General features: G+C 55.2%; 1 protein-coding gene across 3 annotated transcripts in view; it reads right to left on the bottom strand.

Moving 5' to 3' along the window:
• EFR3B (EFR3 homolog B) overlaps nucleotides 1–27,255 on the bottom strand; it is a 75,233-nt gene that overhangs the window by 12,331 nt on the left and 35,647 nt on the right. Inside the window, exons 4-15 of one of the 3 annotated variants that reach the window (XM_028515412.2) lie at nucleotides 21,586–21,736; nucleotides 11,872–11,993; nucleotides 8,190–8,339; nucleotides 6,853–6,987; nucleotides 6,328–6,406; nucleotides 5,585–5,720; nucleotides 5,150–5,311; nucleotides 4,165–4,276; nucleotides 3,768–3,819; nucleotides 1,221–1,393; nucleotides 695–770; nucleotides 64–225 (exon numbers count right to left, since the gene is read on the bottom strand). In XM_028515412.2, the coding sequence (XP_028371213.1) occupies nucleotides 64–225; nucleotides 695–770; nucleotides 1,221–1,393; nucleotides 3,768–3,819; nucleotides 4,165–4,276; nucleotides 5,150–5,311; nucleotides 5,585–5,720; nucleotides 6,328–6,406; nucleotides 6,853–6,987; nucleotides 8,190–8,339; nucleotides 11,872–11,993; nucleotides 21,586–21,736 (1,510 nt within the window). The remainder of the gene's footprint in view (nucleotides 1–63; nucleotides 226–694; nucleotides 771–1,220; nucleotides 1,394–3,767; nucleotides 3,820–4,164; nucleotides 4,277–5,149; nucleotides 5,312–5,584; nucleotides 5,721–6,327; nucleotides 6,407–6,852; nucleotides 6,988–8,189; nucleotides 8,340–11,871; nucleotides 11,994–21,585; nucleotides 21,737–27,255) is intronic. The other 2 variants (XM_028515413.2, XM_036027734.1) reach the window with 2 other exon arrangements.

The following is a 27,255-nucleotide window of genomic DNA, read 5'->3' as shown; positions in this document are numbered from 1 at the left end:
TCCGATTAGTGCTTGGTCAAAATAGGTCCTCTCCCCCGATCCCAGCCCCCACGTCGTGCTGACCTGGACAGCCAGCACCAGGCGGATGAGGTCCACCACCACCTCCTCGTTGGCCAGCTCGATGCTGATGAGCGCCAGCAGGCCGTAGAGCGCCTCGTAGTGGCTCTGCAGGTTCGTCTCCTCCTTGCAGCTCAGGTAGATGTGTCTGTAGAGCTGCTGGGAGTGCTGGGGACACGAGGAGGGGGTGGGCAAGGCCACGGGGCAGGGCGGGGCAGGGCGGGGCAGGAGGGGCAAGGAGGACAGAAAAACCAGTGAGTGGGGGTGGGCAGGCCGTGTGTTCCCCACTTCTGCCGCCAGGGAGAGGCTGTCTTTGAAGCCGACACCAGGGGGCGTGAACACGTGCAGGAGTGAGCACCCAGGGGCGGCTGGGTCCAGCTGAACCAGCAGCAAGAGCTGCTGCCCAAACTGCTTTAGGGTCAGAACACAGTCCCTGGTCCTCACGTGGCCTTGGTGATGAGCATGACCCTGGGGCTTGACCCCCACGTGGGTCGGCTGCAGCTCATCCTGACTACCACAGTCAAAGTGGGAGGAGGCCGGCTCGGGGGCAGAGGTCAGTGGTGACATGGGCGCTGGAAGGTGAGGGCCCACGGGGCCCGCCTGGGATTCTCTGCATCTTGAGGTCACACTCACTAACCTTCTTCATGAAGACGGTGTCCTGTCGGGAGCACTTGTCCACCTTCAGCTTCAGGACGGAGATGTCACTCAGGGTACTGGATGGGGACAGAGGGGCCACCTTAGTTAGCCCTTGCATGAGACCACTTAGGATGCACGTGGTGTCACTGGGCTTTATCCCGATGTCATTGGTTGTCCCCCCAGTGCCCCTCCCGCCCTGGCTCCTAGCCCGCTCTCCGCTTTCTCCCACGTTCTCTAGTTCCTGTCCCTTTTTCTTAGACGTTGTTCGAGATTCTTCTCTTCATCCTCACCTGAAAAGTCCCTTTAGAACATGCTACCTCCCAAATCTCCAAACCACCTGCTTCTCCCCAGGTCAAGCACCCTTTGTTTCGGGGGCCCCTCCCCTCACAGGACCCCAGGTCCATGTCCGTGAACGGTTCTCCGGTGGGCCTCGCTGCATCTCTGAATCGTGCTCCTGTCCGCACGCGCGGCCCTGTCAGGAGTCTTCTCCCAACACACACCAACAGGGGAGGAAACCTCAAGGTCACCTGATGGACGAGAACTTGTGGCGGTTGCCATGGCGATCGATGAAGCTGATGAGAATCTCTAGAACGAAGAGTCGGATCTCTGCGTCGTCCATGAGGGCGGTGGACAGGAGGCGGTCCAGGAAGTTGCTGGGCAGGGCTGACATCATGTTGTTGCACTGGAAACCTGTGGACACCTGCAAGGGAGCCCAGCATGGCTGTGCTTCGGAGCGCTGACCCTCTCAGCAGCCTGCAGAGGTTGGGTCTGAGGCAGCCATCCTCTCTGGCATCTCCCAGCCCAGATTCCCCAGTCCGGACCCACCCTGGGCCTGGGCCCTGGATGCCAGAGGCAACTTTTCTGAACACGCCAGCATCCACCTGGACAACCTCCTCAGCTCAGCCCAGTAGACATGGGGTTGGATGGGGAGAGTGTGCGGGAGCATGATGTGGTTAAAAGAAAGCAGGGAATGCACATTGGAGGGGAGCAGGAGCCAGGAAGCCTTGGAACGCATATTCTGGGCCGTCTGGGCACAGCTGATGAAGGCTCAGTGTACATACAAGGCTTGGCTAGGCATGGGGACAGCCCCGGAGAAACGGACAGACAGTGGGAGAACTTACAGCTGGGCTGAGGAATGAGAGCCCAGGCACAGGGCAGCAGCCAAGAGCACACACAGCATTTGGCTACATCTCTCCCAGCGTGGCCACCGAGGGGGTCTCTGGGTAAAGCTAGCTGGCACAGGCACTTCCTTTGTGATGTCAAAGCAGTCAAAGCAGCAAAACATATTTGTTTATAGTGTGTGGGTAGCCCACACACTATAAAACAAGGCCTCTGATGATTCGGCAGGCCCTGGAGGGCCTGGCAAAACCTGGCGCCACCAACAGTAAACCTCAGGGTTCCCCAGAGGGGGATGGATCGGAGCGCACCCCGAACTGCCACCTCAGTGAGACGCCGAGCACAGATCAATGAGAGTAAACTCCGTGAAGAGATGGCAGGGGTACCGAGGGGGAGGAGGCCACCAGCTGCGGGCAGTGTTAGCGTGAAGAGCTTTATGACAATAGGGCGACGTGAAAGGTGGGGGCTGGGAGAGGGGAGGGGAGACACACGAGTGGGAGGGGGGAGGGGACGGGGCAGAGCATCTCGGCTGGAACAGATGTGGGGGAGGGATGCGATGGGGGGCCTGGGGAGGGAAGGGGGGCTGGAGACCTCCCCGCGTCAGTCTGAGAAGACGGGCACACCTTGCTCCGTGGTGCTTCCCTCTACTGCGCGGCGCAGACACCGCACTGTGTTACAGAGGGTGGGTGAGACCCTCCGCCGGCACAAAGATCACGACCCGCTGAAGGCTCGGATAATGACTAGCATTTTTTAGCAATAAAGTAATTAATCAATGAGAGAGGGGAAGTGAGGGAGAAAGCGAGGGAGAGAAGCATCGTTGTGCAAGAGAAACATCGATCGGTTGCCTCTGGAATGTGCCCCCAAATGGGGACTGAACTCACAACCAGGCATGCGCCCTGACCGGGAATCAAACTGGTGACCTGCGGCTTTGCAGGATGCTGCCCAGCCCACTGAGTCACACCAGTTGGGGCGCAATAAAGTGTTTTTTTAAATCAGGTGTGTACGTTGGGTTTTAGACATAATGCAATTGCATACTTAACAGATTATAATATACATAGTATAAACATGGCTTTCATGTGCACCAGGCAACCAAAAACCTCATGTGACTCACTTAACTGCTGTGCTCGCTTTACTGTGGGGTCTGGAACCGAGACTGCAGTGTCTCCAGGGTGTGCTGTGTGAGGTCTGGCTGTGTCACTGAAAACCGAGACCTACTCTTTAACAAGGAGCAACCCATGGGGAGCAGCATTTCTAGAAAGTTCTCGTGGTTGTATTTCTGATAGGTGAGGAGGGATGGAGATGGTCCCCATTTCCCACCAAGGCTGTGCACGAGTAGCGGGGGAGCTTGCCACAGCTGCAGGGTCAGGACCCTGTGTAGGCTGGGGGGCTCCGGGGCTGTGGTTTAACAGGGTGGCCACAGGAATGACACCTGTTAACACCTGAGAACAAGGCACCTAGACTCTAGTGATGGCTGCAAAGATGTGCCTGTGTTCTGCCATTTATAAAGAAGTGTACATTTACATTTATGTACACTTTTTGCCCAATTTTTAGGGAAAAATAAGGATGCACATTATGCCTGGGTATGATGGTTATGTGCCACAGCTAGGATAATCCCGTGCACGATGCGCACAAAAAGGCGGGTGCGCATTATACACGTCCAAACACCGTGCAAAGAGGAATATAAAACTCAGGCGAAGGGAAAGCTTGCAATTGGGAGACTGAGCGCCGGGGGAAACAGAGCAGGGAGGGGTCTGGGCAGGTCCTCGGTGGGGACGGGGGCAGGAGCCAACAGACCCTGCCTCAGTGCAGAGACGACGAGGCCATCAGCAGCAACACAGAACCTTTGTGAGGATCAGAAACTGGCCACCTGAATGATGACCTGTCATCACCGTCCCTTGGCCCCAGGAAGGAGCTTCCTCCCGAGGGGACAGAGCAGGGATGGGACGGGAGGGGCTCACCTGAAGGAGGGATTTCAGCAGCATAATCTGGGTCAGCCGGTTCCGGTTCTCCCTGCAGACCAGAGATACACGTGCTCACCAGGGTGATTCGGGCGGACACTGCACGCTTGCCGGCACAGTTGGCTCTCCCTCGTGATTAGATCTCCAGGAGGCTGATCGTGTTGGGCTACCCAGGACAGTGACAACCAGAGCTGGGAAGCAGGCCAGGGCATTGGTGGGTCCCCCCAAGGCGGGAGGCAGTGACGAGGGGGGAGGTAGCAGCCCATGTCATTGCTGTGGGACCCGAGATTAGGGGAGGAAGGCGAGAGCGGAAAACATGGTCCAGGGTGGCTGGGGCGGCTGGGGTGGTGCCTCGGCTGGCAGAGGGGGAAGCGGGAGGGAGGCCTGGTGGACCTACCCCGTCCTGCCGGCCTCCACGGGGTGGTGCAGGGAGGGCAGCGGGACCTTGCTCATGATGAAGAGGATCACCTCCGAGCGCTGATAGGTGGGCAACGTGCTGGCGAAGGAGCCTGCGGAGAAAGGACGGCGGAGAGGGTCGGCCCGGGCGAGGCCACGGCTGCCTGCCGGGGTCTCTCAGCTTGGGCTTTCCGCCCAGCCAGCTGCCTCGGGGAGTGTGGGCTGCTGCTTCCCGGCGGGCGGGGGGGTGACAGTCACCACCCCGAGGAGAAACGACTCCACGGGCTTGTCCAGGCTCCAGTTCCTCCATGTGCTATTCCCGCCCCCGAGGCGCGGGTCTCCGGATGGGGAACCTGGACGCTGGGACCGGGGCAGCAGCCCAAGGGTGCCCGCCTAGGCGCCGTCACTGGCTGCCCTGGGGGGTGCCCTTGGGTAAGTCACACCTCCGGGATCTCAATGGCTTCATCTGTGAGTGGGGATCAGGCCCGCCTGCCTACTCCTCAGAGCTGGCACTGGGGCAGGAAGGGCCTGGATGTGATGACCCTTCACCCTCGTGGGGCGAATTTACAGTTCTCTTCCACGCCCATGTGTGTACACATTTCTCACGGCTTCCTCCCTTCCTTCTTTCCCTCCGTTTGCTCTCCGCACCCCCTGCCACCCCACCAGTTCCTCAGACCTGGAGGCGGCAGGCAGGCCAAATGGAAGGGTTCGAGGCTCTGAGCCTGGGACCTGGAGTCCGGGCTGAGAAGCCCAAGAAGATGGTCCCCGGCTCTCACTCGGGCCAGGCCTGACCTCCCAGGGAGTCTGGGAGCTGCACACACCTCGGACTGACTCCACCCCCGCCATGCTGGTGTGGGACGAACAGAGGACAACCTCACACTGCCCTGGGCTGAAGTCCCCTGGGGGCCATTTCCGGGCCGCACCCCTCCCCCGGGCCCCAGCCCGCCCCGGGCCCCACGCCACCCCCCGCCCCTCCGGGCCGGCACCTATGGTCTTGATGACGGCCTCCTGGAACATGCACTCTTCGTGCTCCTTGATGATCTTGGTGCCCAGGCTGACGGCCCCGTCGTAGCTCCCGGTCAGGGCGTAGTCGATGCTGAGCCGCAGCTGCCTCAGCAGAGTGTTGAACATCTCCAGCACCGTGGGCCCTGGGTGCAGGGCGGGGTGTGGGGGGGACCCAGAGTTCAGGGCTGGCGCCCCTCGTTCGTTCATTCATTCGTTCGTTCGTCCCTGCTCTGCCCTTCCAGCCGGGGGCTTCCTCCGCCCTCACCTTCCCCGCTGACCTCTGCAACCCCAGAAAGCCGGCTCTGACACCTCCCGCAGGTGCCCTGCCCTCTTCTGGAAGGGGAGGCAGCCTCCCACCGGGGGCAGCTCCTTGTCCCTGAGGGGTTCCCAGCCCACTCCCTTCGGGGCCACCTTACCCACGGAGCCGGTGGCTGCGATGACGGCGGCCTCCGACAGGACCTCCACGATGCCCGCCCGCACGGTGGCCGCGCTGCGGCTGTTGGCGTCCAGGTGGCTCAGGAGCTGCTGGATAACCAGGTGGGAGTGCTGCGGCTGGGGGGAGGAAGACGTGCTGGCCCCAGACAGCCCCCCGCGTGGCCGCTGGGCCGGCAGCCCTGCAAGGGGCCCACAGGCGGGGCTGGACAGAAGTGGGACGGTCCCGATTCCTTTTCCGGGGCTCCTCCCCCGTTGGCCCAACAAAGAGCAAAGGCCAACCCGGCACAGACCTGGATCCCCACCACTTTCCTGGGCTCTTCCACCCCAAATGGGTCAAACACCAACGTTAAGATATCCTCTTCCTTTTCACTTCCCCACGTCTTATTTAAGGCCCACGAGAGGCCACACGGTTTAGTCTAGAGCTGCTCAAAGTGTGGCCCGTGGTCTGGTGGCAGTCTGAGGTCTGATGCCCTATTTTTACACGGAGCTAAGCGCAGCAACGGAGAGCGAGTGCTGAGTGGGCAATGCGACTCTGCCTCAGCGGCTGAGCCTGGTCTGTGGGCTGCACTCTCTCTGCGCGGGGTTCTCGTTTAATTTTTCTATGCATTCTCTAAAATCGCACTTCATTGGTCTGTGATGAGCTGAACTGGCCTCAGACAGCTGGCTCTGTCTGTGAGGGCCCCGCCCTGCTCCCAGAGGGGCCCTCGGCCAGGGGACGCCGTACCTGAATTGAATACATGATGATTTTAAAGCAACGGATGGCGAACACCTTGGGCTCCCACAGGGAGTGGTTATCCAGATGGCTGTGAGGGAGACAACACGGGGGATGGCCGTGAACCCCACAGTGACATCAGGGAGGAGAGAGAGCCTGGGGGAGGAGGGGCACCTCCAGGGCCCCGGTGCTGCTCACACAGCTCCCTGTAGGTGGGAGGAGGGGAGCAGGAGGGACCCCGCGCCAGCCCCAGCCCCAGCCCCAGAGCTGGAAGGAGGTCACGGAGCTGGGCTCTCCAGGGCTCCTGGGTTTAGGGGTGAACCCAGCACCTTCCTTCAGCTCTGGGGGCCCTCCTACCAACTCTTCCCCCCCAAACTGCACTTGGCCACTGTGTGGGGGCTTTTGCTGTCCCAGCGCAGGGGACACAGGCACAGAGGAGGGACCCGACGTGGCCACACCTCCTCTCCTTTCCAGACTCAGCAGGTGGACGCGGGCGGACACTGTTCGCTTAGGCGAGGGGGGTGGGGAGGAGCTCACATGAGCACGGGCTTGATGGCGTTCTTGATGTTGCCGAAGGCGGCGCGGCCCAGCAGCTCCCGAAGGCACCTCTCCGCCAGCTCCGCCGGGTTCTCCTTCTCCTTCTCCGGTGCTTGGAGGGGCGAGGGCGAGCGGCTGTGGGGACACACAGCCAGGCGGGTGAGGGGGCAAGGCGAGGCGGGGGCGCGCCTCGGCCTCCGTGCTGCAGCCGCGCAAACCGCAAACGGTGCAGCAGGAAGAGCAGGGATCCGGCGCGGGTCACCAGGGCGACCGCGCGCACGGCGGTCAGAAGTTAAACGGGGTCAAGAGGCCCAGAGCGGAGGAAGGTGGTGGGCGAAGGGATCAAGTTTTCGGAAATCCCGAAGGACGGGCTTGATGCGCCTCTGTCAGAAAGACAGATTCCCCGAGCGCCACGTGCCCGGTGAGGCACCGACCCCAAGTGTCTCCGGGCTCCTGGGGCTTTGGAAGGACAAAAAGAGATGTGATGCGAAAAGAGAGGGGCGAGATAGCAGGAAGCAAAATAAAGTGGGAGACAGGAGATGGGAGAGGGAAATGGGGGAGGAGAAAGGCACAGCGGTTGGCCCGGGTGTGACTCAGTGGTACCCGAGTCACAGGAGGTGGGCCCAGATTGGGACAGAAGGGTCCCCAAGACTCGCGGCCCTGAGACTACAGGGCAATCTTGTCAGTGAGGTGCGATGCCGGAGACAGCCACGAGAGGGCACACTTACTCTCCCTGTCTACTAGCCGCAGAGGCTTGATTGACAGAAAGTGAGGGACCTAATCCGGCCAAGGTGCACAGGGTGATGAACACTTCCCTCCTTCCCATTTCACAGAAGGGAAGAGCAAGGCGTGGGGACTGGCTGCACTCCGGATCTGGGGGCCTCCAAATTAAACCCCAATGCCTGCAATTTGTGTTGCGGGGCTGCTGGCAGGCACGTTTTAGGAAGTTAAGGGAGGGGTTGGGGGGGCCGGGAAGGAAGGTCCGGGAGGCATAGCCCGCAGTCACTGGAGCCATCCATGCAGGGCATTTCAAAACCGCCTTGGCCTGAGAGACAGCGGTCACCTTGAGACATGGCTCTTTGCTCTCACCAGCACACTCAGCCCCGAGGAGCCGCACCATTACGGCCCTTTCTTCAGGAACTCAGACCTTAATGGGCATAATGGGCGGGCAGAAAGCTGGCCCTGGGCGCTTCGCAGACAGCCCCCCGAAGCCAAGACCCTGGGCCTCACAGCTCAGCACCAGCAGGAAGCCGGAGCCCCGCAAGGCCGGCAGGCAGCTGCGCCGGGGGGGCTGCGAGTGCCTGCAGCCCAGGTCCCGCCCTGCCTGGCCGGCCTACCTCTCCGCCTCCTCCACGTGCTGCAGGTTGAAGAGCAGCGACGGGACGATCTTGTCCATGTGCTGAGGGTCCCAGATGTTGGCCTGCAGCTCGTCGTTCACCGTCTTCCTCACCACCCCTTGCAGCCCCTTGATGCCCGACATCCGGATTCTGCGAGGAAAGGGTGAGGTGAGGCCGGGAAGCCCTCCAGCCCCTGGAAGTCCAGCTTCCGTGGCAAGTGCGGGGGTGAGGGAGGGATGCATTCACCCACTGCACCCACCGAAGGCAGGGTGGAGCCCCCCTTCTGCTCTCCCTGCAGCTCAGGCTTCTGGCTGGCCGGCTTCATGTGCCGGCGGGCACAAGCTGGCTGCCTTTGCCCAGGAACCACCCCTAAGGCTCCCTCTCTTCAGTACTCAGCTGGGTTTGTTCCAGCTCGAGCCCAAGACACAGTAGCTCCCAGGGCTGCTGCGAACGGACGAGGCCGATCCAGGGGGAGTGAGGTGGGCGGGGGTGGGGGCTGCAGGGGGAGGCACAGGTCTCCCAGGCTCTCCTGGCACAAAAGGGTTTAGACTGGGGCTACGCTGGCTGAGCAGTCACAGGGGAAACTGAGTCACAGCACAGAGGAGGCCCTTTCACACACCCCCCTGGTCCCCACCGCGCCGGCCCAGGGTCAGCGTGGCTCTGCAGAGGGGTCCCTCTTTACTGGCCTTTTATTTCAGCTTGAAGTTCCTCTTTTTTTTTTTAAAATCAAACTGCTTTTTCTAATTATAAAATAACACAAGCAGATTATAGAAAAGTATAAAGAAGATTTACCCCTACTGTAACCACTCCTCAATAACCATTACTGGCCTTTCAGTATCTTACCTTCATTCTGCATGTGATATATCGCAGAATTAAGAAGCTATGGCATATATAATACGCATTTTCTCCCATGACATTTTATCGTAAGTGTTCTTCTGTATCATTAACTCTTCGTAACACGTGTGACGTAGTGTCGTAAGAACCTTCTGAACGGGTCCCCTATTGGTCATGTAAGTTGTTGCTACACTTTTTGCTATTGTAACAGCGCTACGAGGGACATCACCGGATAAAAGGTTTTACGACATTTCAAGTCATTGCCACGAGTGGAATTGCTGGATCAAAGCTGAGGAATGAAGGTTCCCGGCGCTGCCAAATTCCTCTCCCAGCGCCGGCGCACGAGCTGCAGACGCGTGCCAGCCTCACTGCCGTGCGTCAGCCCCGGGATCTCATTTCAGCATCTGCTCTAATTTTATGGCTCAGGAAATTCCTCCCATCTTGCAGCCACTTCAGTTTGGATCTGTCTGAGGATCAGTGGAGCTGAGCAGTTTTCCCAAATGCGCAGTTGCCACTCGCATCTTCAGCTTCAGTTTGAAGTGTGGTTGGCAGGGTGCTCCCTGGTCCTCACCCAGTGGCCGTACCTGGGTGGTGAGAGGGCCTGCAGCACCGGGGGCCTTGGCCCAGGACCAGTCTGGGCTGCTGGTGATGGACAAGGATTCCCCGGGAACCCTCAGCTGCTCTGACCCTGACCCCCGAGTCAAGCCCCTGAGCCAGAGGCTGCCCGGACCAGGGCAGGAAGGAAGTAACCTGAATAGTATTCCACTAACCATCCGGGCTCTGGGTCAGCGGTGCTCCTGGATGCACTGTGGGATAGGTCCCTAACACGCTGGACTCACGTGCCACCCCAGACAGCCTGGCTGGCAAGAAAGCAGGCCCAGTGTGGGGGAGTTTTCTTCCCAGGGCTTCCTTGTGCACGGGAGTGAGTTAAGTTTTCTTCTGCCTTCAGCTTCCCCAGAGTCCCTTCCACACATGCACACAGTTCACTCCATGACACTCAGAGCCGGCTGACCCTTTCAGAGTCAATTCCCAAAGACCAGGCCTGGGGGACAGGAACCCTCTCACTGTTCCTTGTCGTGGGCCCAGTGCAGGCCTGCACGTGCAAGTGGCCCGGATGTCTCTGAGCCCCAGGGGGTGGCACACAGACACACACACATCTATTTAAGGGACCCGAGGGTGGTTCTTGGAAAGATGCTCTGGGCCCTGCAAAGGCTGAGAATGACAGGGGGGACCTCTGGGGAAAGAGGCTGTGGGAAGTTAGCAGACGGAGACAATAAGAGGTAGGGAGGGGTCCCATGCCAGGACCTCGGCCCCCCATGGGCCCTCCTTGCATGGATGGCAAGCGCCAGGCTGTGGGTGCAAAGGGCACCGCCCGGTTGCCAGGAGCAAACCTGAGCAACGCTCCCCCCGATGGTCCGCACGCTCCCAACGCTGTCAGAATGCAGTGCTGGCCGTGCCTGCTTCTGCGCCTCTGCTCCTACCACTGTGGGCTGTGTGAGTGTGTGTGAGTGTGCAGCTGTGTGTGTGAGTGTATGCACGGATGCACAAGTGTGTGTGATCATGCGAATGATTGTGTGTGAGTGACGGCATGAGTGTGTGTGTGTGTGTGTGTGTGTGCAGGGTGGCATGGGAAGCGTCCCCTCCACCCCCGCTCCTGAAAGCTTGGCATCGCCTGAGAGGTCGCTACCTGTTACCGCATCACCTGGGTACAGTCTGGCACCTTCCCCCACACCCGCTTCTGGGCAGGCCCCACCTGCTCTGGGACCCTCTGCCTCTTCATAGCCATTTGGGAGTGAGGTGGCTACTGCAGGGGCCAACACTGGGGAGAAGACAAGGGTCTCCTTCCTTCCATGGCCCCCGCTGGCCTCCTCGTGTGCACTGCAGTAGCACAGCCCAGGGGGCCCACAACTGGTTCAGGGGAAGGGAGACTAGGGACCAGCCCCGGAGCCACTCTTCAGCCAAAGGCTTGGAAGCCTTGGGAACCAGCAACCCGGGGGATGGAGGGATTCCCTCCTTGTTTTTCCAATCCAGACCATCAGCTGTGGCAAGCAAGCTGTTACTAGGGGTGCATGGGGCTCCCTAACCCTGCCATTGTTGCTCAGAACTCGGGGCCCCTTGGAGATGCTGAGGCATCGGCTGAGTTCCAGGACAAGCCACTGGAGAACTGGTCTACCGTGTAGTAGACTGGGTCTTCTCCAGCTCCCCCTGCAGCTAGCCCCTCTTCCTCCTTCCTTCCCCTTTCAAACGCAGTCTCCAGTTCACACGGCAGCAACCCACTTCTAACCCTCTTGGACCCTGTGGTTCCAAGGACAATGCTTGCCACACAACACCTGTGCTTCATCAGCTGGATGCCGTGTCCTGCTCTACCTGTCCCAGTCGGCACGCGTTCATGTAACTCTTTGTGATTTTATTTCAGGGGTCTTATTTCTGTGTGGATCAGTGTATTATCGTGAATTAAGTATTTTTTCATGTTTGATATGCACATGTAAATGTATTCTGTAACTCAAGATATGTATCTGAAAACACGCATCCATCCATTCATTCACGCCCTGAACAAGGATCGACCGAGTCCCTACTGCTCCCAGGCCACTGCTTTAGCCCTTGGGAGGCATCAGCGAACAAACAACGGTTCCCGCCTTCACAGAGCTCACATTCTGGTGGGGGGCGGGGCAGACAATGGACACGAAATGCAGTGAGTTATGAAACGGGTTTGAAGAGGATGCAGGCCGCCGGTGGGGGAGGGGACGGAGCAGGGTGCGGGAGAAGGGGGTGGTGAGTGCGGATGTTCAGGGGCGGGTGTCACGGACAAGGGGACCGCGGGCCCGAGGCCGGGCCTCCCGTCACTCACTTGGTCTTGATTTCCAAGTCGTCGTGGCTGGAGTGGCACATCTCGCTGAAGCGGGACACGAAGAAGTCGTAGCTCCGGTGATAGGAGGGCGTGTCCTCCTCGATGTTGGCGAACTTCACGAACTGCCCAGGAGGAGAGGGAGGGGAATGCACGTGAGAGGTGGCCTGCTGTGCTCCTCACCTTTGAGCCCCGGGACTCGGCATCCCCAGGCCCCCACCTGGGACTCGGCACCCCGAGTCCTGGACCTGGCAGTGGCCCGCCTCCCAGAGAGCACTGGTTCCAAGTCTTGCTCACAGGTCCCGTCTGCACAACAAGACTGGGACCGGGGCCTCCTCACCCTTCCCTGCTGGATGGGAGAGCGGAGGAAGGCAGAGGAAAAAGCGAAGCGGACCCGGAGGAACTCTGGCTTCCCGTCACGTGCAGGGCTGCACCGAGGACAGACACAGGCTGTGAGGAATGACACCCAACGGGAGACAAAGCCCTCCCTCATCAGAGCACGCTGCCCGACCCTGGAATGCATTCTGGGGAGCAAGGACAACTCTGAAATTTGATGAAAAAGTGTAGTCACATTTGATTGTTCAAAACTGGGGTAAATCTTTAAGTTTGCTTCTTTGTTTCACTAAGTCTTGCCTGGAACTCCCAGTGGCAAGTGCCTCCTGCCGTCACCACGCGCGTGTCACAGGCCTAAGTGGGGACTTAGTCTCAACTGAGTCCCACAAGGAGAACTGTGGACTAAAGGGAGTCAAGTTACTTAAACATTAAATATAATTCTCATAGGTTATTTCATTTGTTGTTATTAATTTCATAGTGCAAACAACTCTAAAAAGATTAGACTTAAAAGGTATCCTCCATTATTCTGACTTATATTATCCGATTGCTACAGACATTTTTGTGGGTTCAAAAGGGATGTACGATTGAGACTGTTCTAGTAGCAATTCCAGTATGTGTGTGTGTGTGTGTGTGTGTGTCATTTCCACAGCACCGACACGCAATGCTCCAGACTCCAGCTGGTGCCTCAGAATTCAACTCCGTGCTGACGTTATTTACCAGAGATCACATCAGACCCACGGTTAAGGGTTCGATCCCATAAAACTGCCCCCCTTCAGACTCCAGCAGCAAGTCCAGGCTGAACCCTGTGCTTCTGACTGACCAGCTACGGGCGGGAGGTTCCTGCAGCCCCCTCCTTGGGTTTGAGTTATTTACTAGAGTGGCTCCCAGTACTCAGAGAAGCATTTTAGTTACTAGATGACCAGCTGGTTACAAAAGGGCGTGTGTAATGCAGGACCAGCCAGATGGAAGAGACGCGGAAGAAGAGCACGTGGGAGGGGGTGTGGCGCTTCCATGCCCCTCCAAGAACGCTCACTCTCTGCCCCGTCAGTAACCTGGAGGCTCTCTGTACCCTAACCTTCTGGCTTTCCATGGGGGCCTCACCACCCAGGCACGATCGCTTAAATCCTTGGCTACTGGGGGGTGAGCCCATTCTCCAGCCCTCTAGACCCGGGGTTGGGTCTCCTCCAAAAGTCTCCTCATTAAAACAAACCCCGTTGGGGTGGAAAGGGGATTGCTATGAATAACAAGACACCCGTTTCGCCTTTAGGGTGCCCGTCCCTGAAGAAGCTCCAAGGGTTTTAGGAGCTCTGTGCCAGAAACGGGGGCTCAGACCACACACACATTTCTGACTACAAACCGCAGTGTCACAGCGGTCACAGACCGACGTGGTCAGTGCACTCCCTCAGCATTCAGTGTCAATCATCCACCTGTTTTCCTATTCAGCTACTTAAAAGTTGTTCATAAGTGTCTTTTCTGGATGAAATTAGCAATTTCCACAAGCATCGTTATTTATTGTTGTGGTTTGTTTTTTCTTGCAGGAACACATACACATTTAGTTTCTGCTGACTGATAACAATCTCAGCGTGCGAAGCTGACCAGGTGATCTTTCCTTCCACGACGCATCTAAAATGCCAGCGTACAAGTGCAAGCAAACATTCTGATACTAGTGACAAACCCCAGTGGCGGGGCTGGCGCCACCAGCCGAGGTGGCTGTGAGAGGAGGTCCAGCGGGCTCCACGCGACCACGAGACCATGGGTCACACGCAGGCTCGGGAGCGGTTCTAGACATGGTGGCAGGGCGGTCCGCCTTCGGCTCTGTGGCCTTCGTGAGGCCCCAAAGCTCGGATGCAGACCTAGGCTGACACCAAGGCTGAAGCTAAGTTTGTCTCGAGCTAAATTTGGGTGCACTGCTGCTCTTGACCGTGAACAGGACGTTCCCGGGCTGCACTCCCTGCAATGGCAGCCTGGCCCGGGCCGGCGCTCTGCGCACCCAGAGGGGACGTGCAGCTACAAGGGGTGCTGACCGCAGGTCTGCGCTGACTGGGGCTGTGGCCTTCGAGTGGGACACGCCAGCTCTCTTACACTTTGGTTTTCCCATTCATAAACTGAGCAGCCGGCTCTTTGTTCACTGACGTTCTGTTTTTTTTTTTTTCCACTCGTACCATATTTCCTCCACATACGATGAGGCAGCTTCAAATAAGACGGACTACTTGTGCAGATGCAAAAGTGCACACATTTGAGACTCGTTAAAATAAGACTGAAAAAAAAAAAAGAGGCCACCAATAAAGAGGAGAAGCCGTCCAACCAAGACTTTGCCCCTGACAGTTCGTGACAGCAGGGACTCCATGCACGTCAGGGGAATGAATAAATGACTCAAGTTCATGTTCACTGGTTTGGGGGTTTACAGGCTGACAGTAACGAAAGTTCAGAAGCTTCTGTGTAGCAGGTGCTGCCTTAAGCATTTTACATACATCATCTCTTTTATTTCCTAAAATGACTCAAAGCCAGAGAGCTGTTACTGTTACTCTCATCTTACAAGGAGACCAAGATCCACAAACATTTAGTCACCTGCACAGGGTCCTGCTGGGGTAGCCCCGGTCCACCCCGCTGCGGCCACCACCGCAGGCATCCGCAGCCAGAGCTCCGCCCTGAAACCCTCTCCCGGCTTTTGGGCCCACCGGCTGCTTCCTCCAGTGCCTCTGGCCAAGTGACTTGGGTCAGCAGCTTGAACGGTGAGGGACAGTGGATGTTGTCAGGGAATGGCAAGCAGAGGACGAAGGAGTGACCAGGGGTGACCTTCGCTTGGTCTTATGAAGGGGGCGGGGGGAGTGAGGAGGGTGGGGGAGCGAGGACGCTGCTCTCCAGACACTACGGCCCAGCAGAGCCAAGGGGGCTTGGGAAGCACTCACGTTCCTGCCGTCAGCTGGACACGCTGGGCCTGTCTGGGACAAGGGCTAGCTAGGCATTTACCTCTTAGCAAAGTCCTGGGAAATGCTGGTGGCCGGCCCAGTGGTCCAATGCCCACATTTGAGAGACAGCAAAGGATCACTGCTGGGCAGCCTGGCCTCCTCTCTTGCTCTCCAGTGCCCCCACCCCCGCCGCGCCCTGATGCTGCTCCGAATTCACCCCATCTCAGTGCCGTGTGCCCTCACATCCCCTTTCACTTTCAGCTCTGACTTTCCTCACAGTGCGGTGGGGCCATGAGCAGGACTGTGGCTGGTCAGGGGGCGTGGCCTGGTAGCGTGGGCTGGTGGCATGGGCTGGGCCACTGTCTGTACTGTCCGGGCTGCTATGACCAACCCTATCCCCGCCTCCCACCCCCCACCAGCTGTAAGGGTAGAACTGAGGGTCCAATCAATTTTTAAAATTGGAAAGTTCAGTGACAGCCACAAGGGGTAGAAGACAGGCGTGGGGGGCCCTTTGCCCCTTTAAGTGAAAGCTCGGCCAGTAGATGTGGGAATGCCCTGAGGTGGCCGGGAGGGAGAAAGCTTGAGCAGTTTGTTGGGAAAACGCAGGGAAGCTCGTCCTTGGTAGTGGAGGTCAGTCAAGGCCGGAGAGACGACCACCTCCTTTGAACCGGAGGGCTGTGGGCTTGAACCAAGGGCTGGAAGGACGGCCCCCCCCCCCCCCGACTCCTCGGTCTCTGGGGCCCAGCGCTGGCTGGGAGGCTGCGGCCTCGGGGCCCAGGCTGTCGACCAGCCCGTTCCCACGCCCACCAGGACTCTCGCTCTGCTACAGAGCCTGGTAATGAGCTTGCACTTGGTGCCGCTCAGAGGGTGTGTGCCCCGTTTGTTACAGTGTGGGCGGCACCGTGTGAGCTAATAAAATAGGTGCCTTTTTGGTACAAGGGTCTCCGAGCATCCTCAGAAACCCTGGGTTTGATGGCCTGGCAGGAGGAGCTTCCCTTCTCCAAGCCTGAAGGAAGGACAGGACAGACGCACCAGCCCCAATGGCCTTGGCCTGAGGGGACCCCGTGGAGGACGCCCCTAAAGAGCCCATCCAAAGCTGTTCCCGCATCTTCCAGGGGCTGCCAGGAGGAGGCCAAACAGCAACGCTGGTGGTCATGGCTCAGAGGGTGAGACCGGGGTGCTTCTCGGGGGGGCTCTGGCCCAGGGACCACCCCTACTGGGGAAGGACATCCTCTGGGGAAGCGTGCGGAGCTGGGGCAGAGACTCGAAGCTGTTGCAGTGGGTGAGGGCTTCACTCCCCAAGACAGGAGGCACAGGGTCAGGGTTATGACTTCACTTCCGAATCCCGGCGCCTCCGCCTATTAGGAGGCTGACCTGGGTCCAGGGACCCAGGCTCCCTGGGCCCCAGTCTCCCATCTGTATGACGGGGCTCCTGAGAGCAGCGGCGGCCTTGTAGACTCGGTGCGGCCAGCCTCTCCCAGTTAGCAGCTGCAGCCTACCCCCCAGCTGCACACCCTGTCCCCAACCAAGCCAGGGTGTTTGTGGCTTGCCGTCAACACTCCATGAGTGTTCACTGGCCAGCTTACCTGTGTACCGCTCACTATTTTTTGACCAGCAGGAACTGTCTGTCTGTTTCACCCCTACCATTGCCGTTCGCACCTTACAAGTGGCTTTTATAAACAGCTACTTGCCTAAACGATGAGATTGTGAAATAATAAAGTTGGTTTCCTTTTAAAGAAAATAGATATTACCATGATGTGAAAGGTCTCCATAGCAACGGACTGAAAATCCCGAACACGTGACACTTCAAAGGCCATGAGCACGGCCAGGGCCACCCTTTCAAGATCAAAGTTGCGGCCCTTCATAGGCCCCCAAAGGGTGCCCAGCTTGCTGGGGCGGGTGGCCGGCGCTCTGGTGCGGGCGGGAAGGAGCCACAATGGTGTGAACAGTGAGAGGGACCAAGGGCCTGGGTCAACAGAGAGAGAAATTCCAGACATTGACACTGCAAAGCCAGCTCTCCCCTTCTGCTGGCTGAGCCGCCCCAGGCCCTTCCGCCCACAGACAGGCGTTCTGAGCCTCCCAGCTCCCTGCTGTCAACAACAGAACCGGGGTTTCAAATGCCGGGCAGAGGGAGAACGCCGACCCTCCCCTGTCCAGGGCTGCGGGCCTCTTTGCCGTGTTTACCTACATCAGGAGGCATGGAACCGCATTTTTGCTTCCCCTAGGCAATTCTAGGAGGCCCGCTGGTCCCCAGCAGGGCTGATATCTGCACCCAGCGTTGGAGGTAGTAGCATTTCCACTTTATGGATGACGGTTTAAAGCACAAGAGAGGACGAGACTGTCCGTGGGTGGCATGTACGCGTGCAAAGAGGATGGAACCAACCTCGGGGACCACAGACCCTTCGGGGGCACAGAGAGGAAGAGAACCACGGAGAGGAACTGCATCGGTTTCCTGTTGCTGCTGCAGCGAATGACCACAGTCCTGTGGCTGAAAGCAGCACCAGGTCATCATCTCACGGCTCTGAGATCAGGAGTCCTAAACGGGTCCGCGGGGTGCGCCTTCCAGGGGCTCCCGGGGAGCATTGGTGTTCTTAGCTTTCCTAGCTCCCAGCGGCCACTGACGTCCTCAGGGCCACGGTCCCTTCCTCCACCCTCCAGGGCAGCAGACAAGCAAGCACCTTCCACGCTCTCTCCCTCCACCCCTTGGATTCTACCGCCACATCCCCTGTCTGCCTCCGGTCCTCTGGCCCCTCTTACAAAGATCTTTGTCACTGTGTTGGGCCCGCCTGGACCATCCAGGATAATCTCCCCATCTTGGAATCCTTCCTTCGATCACACCTACAAAGTCCTTTTTATCATAGAAAGTAATGTTCACAGATTCCAGGGATTAGAACGTGCACACCCTTGAGGCACCATTACCCAGCCAGCCACGGAAACCAAGAAAAATGAGCCAGGTGGGAAGAGCCACTGCGACGGGGCCAGGGAGTGAAGGGAGCATGAAGGAGATGCAATCGACAGGGAGAGACGTCACTGCGAGTGGGGGTGGGGTGGGTGGTGGGGTGGTGGTGGTGGTTATTTGCACGGTTGCACAGATTCCGGGCTGCAAGGACAAAAACATGCTTCTCCAACAGAGCGATCCCAAGTCCCCCTCCTAACCCGGGACCACACTTAGCATCCATGAAAGCGGGACACCAGACACGGGTGTTCTTGTTGTGATGCTCAGTGTCATATCCAGCATCCCCATGAAGTAATGTGGCAAAAGCCTTGAGCTGGATCCAACCAAGCCGTCAGAGCTAATTCCATTTCGCAGGAAGTACAGGAGACGGGGACAAAACAAGTGACACCGCAAGGAAGTAACAGACAAACCTGGAATGTGGGGCCGCTACCAAGCAACCGACCCGGTCTCTTCCACAGGTCAATGTTGTGAGAAACTAGGGAGGTCAGGAGAGGGGCTGGGACTGAGAGATGTAAGAGACACAGAAAACAAAGTAAATGCACGATCCTTCTTGAATCCTGGCTGAGAAGAGAGCAATAAAAGATAATATGGGGACTATTGGGAAAATTTGCACTGGGACTAAATATTTTTTAAAATAGGGAAATAGAGTTCGGTTAGGTGAGCTAAAGGTATTCTGTGGCTATGTAGAACACAACATTTTGTTTTTTTTCTTGTTTATTTATTTTTACACTGGAAGATACTTGAACTTATGTTTGGACTCAGGGAAGGAACCAGAGAAAGGAAAAGGGTGGAGACATGGAGAGACAATGGATATAGGAAGAGAGAAGGAAAGAAAAGGAAGGAAGGAAGGAAGGAAGGAAGGAAGGAAGGAAGGAAGGAAGGGAGGGAGGAAGGGAGGGAAGGAGGGAGGGAGGGAACGAGGGAGGGAAGGGAAGGGAAGGGAAGGGAAGGGAAGGGAAGGGAAGGGAAGGGAAGGGAGGGAGGGAAGGAGGGAGGGAGGGAAGGAGGGAGGGAAGGAAGTGGGCAAGAAAGAAAGGATGGAGAAGGGAACCCTGCACAGGCAGGACTGCAATGAGTCAGTGGTCCCCAAATCTGCTGCTAGTGCCACCAGGGAAACGAAACGCAAACTCCCAGGTGCCCCCTCCGAGACGCTGCCTAGCAGGCATGGCTGAGACCTGGGAACCTGCAGGTCCCCAAAGCCCTCCAGGACACTCGGTCATGGGCCAGGTGTGGGGCCTTGAGGGGGGATGGGCTCTGAAGACACTCTGCAGGGGGAGGAAATTTGTTCCCAGCGGGTCCAGGCAGCAACACCAGGACTGGGGGAGAAGCTCCAGGAGGCCGAGGTGGCTCAGGGTGAATGTGACCACAGGGAGGCAGGTGCCAGGGCTGGGCTGGAGGGACAGGGCCCCACCCTGGGTGCAGCCCAGTGAGACGAGAACGCCGCCACAGGCTGATACATCCCCAGGAGTCGCCTCTGATGCCAGCAATCCCACTGTGGGGCGCAGATGCGCTGTTTGACCTCCTCGGGGAGGGGGGCCCCGTGTCCAGGTGGAAAAATCCAGCACAATGGGGGTGGTAGGTAAGCTCTCGTTTTCTTTTCCTTTTCCTTCTGTCTTTCTTTCTTTTTTCCCCTCTTTCCTTGTTTCCTTTCAACTTTCTGGCAGGAAAACCCTTTATCCAAAAGAAACATTGCACGCTTCCATACAGGGTCCTTCTGCTCCTCCTGCTGCAGCAGCCCCCGCCCCACTGCCCCCGCAATGCCTCCAGTCCCCCAGGAGAACCAGGTGAAACGACTAGGCTCCACTCTCTGAGATTCCATCAAGCACTCACATGCTGGTGGTTCTGAAATGATGAGGAGCAAAAGAAAGTCCTCGGGCAAGTCCAAGAAGCTTCCAGCCTGGAGAGCTGGGAAGAGCATCCAGGTGAGAGACGTCGCTAGCAACGGCTGCCTCGGAGGCTGGATTCAGAGCCTGCCGCAAGCGTTTGACTTGACGTACTTAGAATCTCTCGTCCTCACATAACCCTCACAGTCTGCAGTCCAGATCATTAGTCAAACTCGCCGCCTTGCTGACGCAATGATTCCCTGTGATGGGGATCTAGCAATTTGCAGGGCCTGGCACTGTCAAGCCTATAGTTAACAAAACGCCCACCCAGGGCTAGGATTTGCCGTGGGGAAAGCAAGAGCGGGTGGCCACCTGCTTCTGTGTCCCACCCCTCACCCCCGCCGTGGGGACACACCCTCTAGATGTCTGGTTTATTTTCCATTCAGATGTTGTCTTCCAGACCATAGTTATCTGAAGCAGGACAAGTAAAACAGCATCTGAAGCTGTTGCCCGGGCAACCTGACAAAAGACTCCACCCTCGGCTCCTGTACTTGTAATTTGTCAAAGGCAGCCCACGAGGGAGGAAAGAGAAGGCGTCAGTTGTGACTTCGGTCTTAGAAAGTGAAGTTGGGAGGCCGTTTTCTGGTGGCATCAGCTCATGCCGAACAGAAAAGCAGTTGTGGCTCGTGCCATGGAAATTCAGAAAAGTCGGCAGGGGAATGCTAAGGGGGGAACCCTTAAACGTTTTTTTTGGGTGATCTCTGTAAAAGAGCTGCCTATCAGAGCTTTTAATGCCAAGCTGCCTGCAGACCGAGCTGAAAATATGCCCTGAAGGGGAACTAAGAGGAAGGGCGAGACATCGCAGAAGTTCTCGACTCTGCAACACTCGGTACTCGAGTACATAGGGATGGCCGTGTGACGCCGGGAGTCCTGGGCACATCTGACGGCTCAGCCCCCCCAAACCCTCACCTCCCCGGCAGCAGTCACGGCTTCGAGACCGGCATTCTAGAGCCTGGACAGTTCGCTCCGCTCGTGGAACCCACGAGAGGACTGAAGTCCATACAAGATAACGCACTCGGGCTCACCCAGCCAGGTACGGGCAGAGCTAAGTCAGGAGCCTGCATTCCCGCTTCCCCGTGATCTTTGCACTTACCGGCACCTCTGGCCTGCGGATGGCAGTGTATTCCAGTTCTGAATGGGGCATGACCCGGGCCAGGTTTCAAAGCACGCCCCGTGGAGCCAGGGGCCGGGCCATGAGGACACCAGGCGCCCCCTCCCACCCCTTCCCATCTATTTTTCTCTCTCTTAGGGCCCCACTTAAAATTATTTAAGGGGAAAATATGCTGCTAAAAAAAGTTCGAAGATCATCAGTCTAAAGATAAATATTGATTACCTTGGATAACAGTGGTGGTCACATTGCCTTGTGAATACAGGAGAACCCTGAATCATGTGCTTTAATATGGTGAGATTTCTTTTTAAAATGTATTTTACCTATGATATAGTTATATAAATTATAATATAGGAATCAAATATTTACATTCAAATAAAAACCAAATGCACCCTTAGTCACACTACAGGGGGGCACTAGGACAAGCGCGCTGAGTTGTACTCAGGGTCGGAAACCAAACAGGAATGGATCCGAAGGCTGGCCCAGAGGCCCCGCCCCCTGGCCCCCCAGCCCCTCGCGGCTGCTCACCGAGTTGGTGCCCAGGATCTGCAGGTTGGGCTTCTCCGACTCCAGCAGCTTGGCCACCATCTTGAGGAAGCTCTCCACAAACAGGTTGATGCTCTGGCAGTGGCAGGCCATGAGCAGCTGGTCCAGCGCCTCCATGGCGATGCACACGGACCTGGGGAGACAGCACCCATGTCACTCAACCATGCACGTGCCATGTGACGGGGCAGTGACCTCCAGGCAGCGTCCGGGAAAGGGGGCCTGTCTATGAGCTGTCAATGGCCAGACGCCACTCTGTCAAGCTCAGCCCAGCACGGAGGACCGGAGCTGGCAAAGCACCTCAAGGCCCCGCGCTTCACCGCTGAAGACCGTGAGGACAGACGAAGGTCCCATTTCATGAGGAAATACAAGCACAAGGACTGGTGCCCAGAAGAGCAAACTCTGTCCCCAAAGCCAGTGAGATCAGAGAATTACTTGGCCCCAGTCAAGAAGTGTGTTGAGCGCCCACTGAGGAAAAGCTCTGTCCTAGGCAGTGCCAGGGGTGTGAGGATGAAGAAGAACTCCTGCAAGTTAAAGAGCCTAGAGGCTGGTGATGAGGTAAGCACAGAGCTACCTTCCACAGGGAAAATAAGAAATGCTACGAGAAAATCAGCATGGCATCCCACGGGGGCTCCAGAGCAGGGAAGAGATTGGTCAAGGTGGGAGGCAGCGGAGAACTTCGTGAGCAGACTTTATGGAGAATCTGAGATGGGCCTGATCCAGCCAACTGCAAAGGTTAAGCAACATAAAGTTTGCAGGTTTTGTATTTGAAGATCTCAGAAGTTCTATGATGATTGACGCCAACAATATGGTTGATGGCATTTCCATGTTTGGGTGATCCTGACCTTACCTAGGGAGCATCTTTATCTCGGGGAGGATAAGAGAGGCATAGAATTCACGTGCTTTTCACCCTATGAGGAAGGTGGTCTGTGTCAATGCTAACCCCCTAGCTAATCGATTCTTCTAATGTCTAAAACCTGAGTGAATACCTTCAGCGCTAGGAATATGCAACAGCCGACGGTGAATAGCTTACCAGTTAAGTCAGCCCATCCTGCTTTTCGACAACCAAATAAAACCCTCTTGGGCCCTGGCTGGTGTGGCCCAGTTGGCTGGAACATCATTCTGTAAATCGAAAGGTGGTGAGTTTGATTCCTGGTCATGGTTTGAGTCCTGGTGAGGTTGCAGGTTTGTTCCCCAATAGGGCGGGTACAAGAAGCAATGGATCGATGTTTCTCTCTCACATCAAAGTTTCTCTCCCTCTGTCTTCCTCCCTTCCCTGCTTCCTAAAGTCAATAATCGTGCTAAAAAAATCCCACCTTCTTTATTATTTCAAGCAAATCCTAACAGCTTCTATACCCATTCATCACAATTCAACTTTCAGGAGCAGCGAGAAAGAGGGCTGCACCTCCTCCTACCTGCCAGCCCTTTGGCCACTTGAAACAGACAGTCTCGTTTTTCTTGTTCTTCTGTTCTCTGTACTAAACGCACTGGTCATTCCCAATCCAGCCTTCACAGGACAACCTCCAATTGCCCTGGTGGTCATTGTCTTCCTCAATGCCGCTCTTACATCCCAAGAAAACATGCCAGGAATCCAATGCCCACTGAGAGTCAGGAGGGCACGTGGAAGCTCACCCCAACATTTGCCGCATGAGAGTGGTGAAGCGAGCACCTGCTCGGGGAAGGAAGTGGGTGAGAGACACTCCCCAGCTTCTAAACGGTTTGCATTCCAGAGAAAACAAGGTAGACATTCATCTTTTTAAGAAGGCTAGCTTTTAACTTCTAATGAAGAGGCTGCTGCAAGTGTGCCAAAAATTATTTTGGTTTAAAGCTTTACAATTTTCTTTAAGAAGTTAGGTTTCTAGGGCAGGATGCTAGAGGTCACCCCTGGAATCCCTTTCCCCTCCTTCCCATAGTCATGTGGAGTTTTAGCTGAGTTTGTGGCTGCTCACGAGGGGCCTTTCCCAGCCTCTCTTGCTGCTGGGCAAGGCCACCGGACCGACACGCTGCCACGGAAGTGAGGGGGAGTGGGTGGACCAGTGTCAGCATCACTTGCTAAAAAGACGGCATTGTCCTCCATGTCTTCTCTGTCCCTCCTCCTGCCGGTTGCAAAGTGGTGACAACTGGACACCCAGAGATGAAAGTCCCCGGATGGCTTCATGGTGCGGAGCCCACAGACCCAGCATGGACTGCTTCATGAGAAAGAGAAAAACCACTTGCATATTGCTGGAGCCGTGGTGTTTCTGAGTCTCTTTACTCCCTGAATCTCATGAGTACCTGACCATTGGGTCAGGAGCTGGATGGTGCGCACAGAGGTGAGTCCTGAGCAATCCGCAGCAAACCAAGTGACTGACGTCACAGGAAAGAGAAGAGGTGAGAGTTGAAACGATTCTCTCCTGCCAGAGCGGAGCGCTCCACAAGCCTTCGTGCACTCAGAGTGTGGGCTTGGGTGCCCGTCACAGGGGGGTGAGCTCCTACCTGCAGAGCCAAACCATGTGGCAAAGAGAACTACTTCCCCATACAGAGAAAAGTCGGGGGAGGCCAAGTGAACGGAGAACTTCCAAACCTAACTGAGGTGTGGAGGGTCCGGTTAATACCCCAAGTCAAAAGCAAGTAGCAAAAGACCCCTCTTACGATTATTGTAGAGTGCTCACCACAGGCTTCTAACACGTTAAAGCCTCCTTCACTCTAAAGTCAGGTCCAGACGCTGTATGTATTCTAGAGGCTGGACTCAAAGATTCGTTCTTTCTGCTGCAGTCCAAACCAAATCCACCTGTGAACGTCAGGCAACTATCGAAAAATCCCTGATCGGCTAGTCTTTGTCTTCTTAAAGTGTTTTTTTCTTTTATTAATTCTCAAGAGAGGGGAAGGGAGGGAAAAAGAGAGGGAGACAAACATTGATGTGTGAGAGAAACATCAATCAGTTGCCTCTTGCATGTGCCCGACTGGGGACCAAACATGCAACCCAGGCATGTGCCCTGACTGGGAATCGAACCAGTGACCTTTCTGTTTGCAAAACAAAGTACTGACCCCCAACCAATGGAGCCACACCAATCAGGGCTGTCTTCTGTTTTATTTCTATTATGTTTTATTTTTTTGGTCAAATGACTTTTAAAATTAAATTTAAATAGTTGGTATACAATCTTATATTGGTTATGTTAGTTTCAAGTGTCGAATGCAGTGATTCAACATTTTTTTTAAAGATCTCATTTATTTTTAGAGAGAGGGGAAAGGAAGGAGAAAGAGAGGGATAGAAACATCAATGTGTGGTTGCTTCTGATGTGCCCCCCCACTGGGGACCTGGCCCGCAACCCAGGTATGTGCCCTAGACTGGGAATCGAACCAGCAACTCTCTGATTCTCAGGTCCGCACTCAATCCACTGAGCTACGCCAGCCAGGGTACATTTTTACATTTTATAGTGTGATTGATCACCCAACTAATTTGAGTAATCACCTGTCACTGTGTAAACTTATCACAATATTATTGACTATATTTCCCTTCCCTGTTTTACCCATACTCCCGCCCCCCTCTCTTCTGGTAACCATCTTTTGTCTCTGTTTCTATTTTGTTCATTTGTTTTGTTTCATTTTGTTTTTGATTCCATATACAAGTGAAAAAGCACATGGTATTTGTCTTTTATGCCTGACTTACTTCACTTAGCATATAGCATAATATCCTCCAGATCCATCCATGTTGTCACAAATGGCAATATTTCATTTTTTTATTGCTGCATAATATCCCTGTGTGTGTGTGTGATATACCACATCTTCTTTATCTGCGCATCTATCCATGGACAAGTAGATTGGTTCTATATCTTGACTATTGTAAATAATGCTGCAATGAACAAAGGAAGGTGCATGTATGTTTTCAAATTATTTGGATAAATACCCAGTAGTGGAATTGCTGGGTCATATGGTATATCTATTTTTAGTTATTTGCAGAATCTCCATACTGTTTTCCATAGGGGCTGCACCAGTTTGCAGTCCCACCAACAGTTCATGAGGGTTCCCTTTTCTCCACATTTTCACCAACACATTATTTGTTGGCCTTTTGGTAATAGCCATTCTGTTGTGAGGTGGTATTTCACTGTGGTTTTGATTTGCATTTTCCTGATGATTAGTGATGCTGAGCATCTTTCATATGTGTGTTGGCCATCATGTATCTTCCTTGGAGAAATGTCATGTCCTCTGCCCATTTTTTTAATTGAATTATTTGTTTTTGGTTATTGAGTCATACGAGTTTCTTACATATTTTAGATATCAACCCCTTATCATAATATATCATTTGCAAATACATCCTGTCATTCAGTAGGTTGCCTTTTTGTTTTGTTGAAGTTTTCCTTTGCTGTGCAGGTTTTTAGTTTGATATAGTCCCATTTATTTATTTTTTTCTTTTGTTTCCCTTGCTCAAGGGGATACTAACAAAAAGATATTACTCAGACTGATGTCAGAGAGTTTACTTCCTATGTTTTCTTCTAGGAGTTTTATTTATGGTTTCAGGGCTTACAATGAAGTCTTTAAGGCATTTTGAGTTTACGTTTGTGGATGGGTTACGAGAGTGGTCCAGTTTTTCCAACACCACCCGTTGAAGAGAACTTCATTACTCCAGTGTATAGTTTTACTTCCTTTATCATAAATTAGTTGACCATAAAAGCAAGGGTTTTTTTCTGAGTTGTCTTCTAGTCCATTGATCTATGTGTCTTTTTTGTGCCAGTACCATACTGTATTGATTACTATAGCTTTGTAGTATATTTTGAGACCAGGGAGCATAATACCTCCAACTTCATTCTTCTTTCTCAAGATTGCTTTGGCTATTCGGGGTCTTCTGTGGTTCCATATAAATCTTAGGATATCTGTTCTAGTTCTGAGAAGAATGTCATTGGTATTTTGATAGGAATGGCACTGCCCACCACATGAGGCTCCACAATAACTCAGTGTCATTTATCGTGTGTCAAAACTGTCTTGCACATGAGTCAGCTTTGCACGTCCTAGCATATAAAGTAACCAGCAGTCATGACATCTTCTAAATTCTTATTCTGAGACACAGAAACCATCCCTTAGGTAACCTTGAGCTAACTTCTACATGGAGAAACTATAAGAAACAGCCTCTCTACTCTGAAATTTTCCTGTCCACACTTACAAAATGTTTATTTCTTTTATCGATGTGAACTTTCAACAACGGTTAAGTTATTATTGAATATTATGAGACTGAAATATTATTCCATGTCATGAAATCGTCATCTCTGGGCACAGAGCATCTTTTACAAACAAAGACAGCACTCGGCCTCTGAGCCCCTTCAGTGAACAATGTTGCCATCCCTCCCTGATCCGGGGGCTGGCCATTCCCAGCTCACCATAGCCTTGCCCTTCTCGCTCCAGCTTTGACCTTCAGGGGCCATCACAGTCACAGCCCAGGAAACCTGCAGCACCTCGCGCAGCCAGTCCCAGCATGTTGCATGTCTGCCACGCGGGCCAGTGAAGCAGACTGAGTCTTACAGGCCTGGGGCCCATCCAAAGGGGACAGACCTTCCCTGCAGACAGACCTGGACACCTTCTGGTAACCAAACGTGGCAGGTGGCATGAATTCGCGTCACTGATGAATCATCCCAGCATCCTTCTGTATGGAGGTTTCGCTATTATTTTACAGTTTAGATGGGG

The sequence above is a fragment of the Phyllostomus discolor genome, chromosome 6 (genome assembly GCF_004126475.2).
Source record: "Phyllostomus discolor isolate MPI-MPIP mPhyDis1 chromosome 6, mPhyDis1.pri.v3, whole genome shotgun sequence".
NCBI classification, from domain to species: Eukaryota; Metazoa; Chordata; class Mammalia; order Chiroptera; family Phyllostomidae; genus Phyllostomus; species Phyllostomus discolor.
The sequence above is the reverse complement of the archived record's forward strand: the minus strand, read 5'-3'. Positions and strand labels throughout refer to the sequence as shown.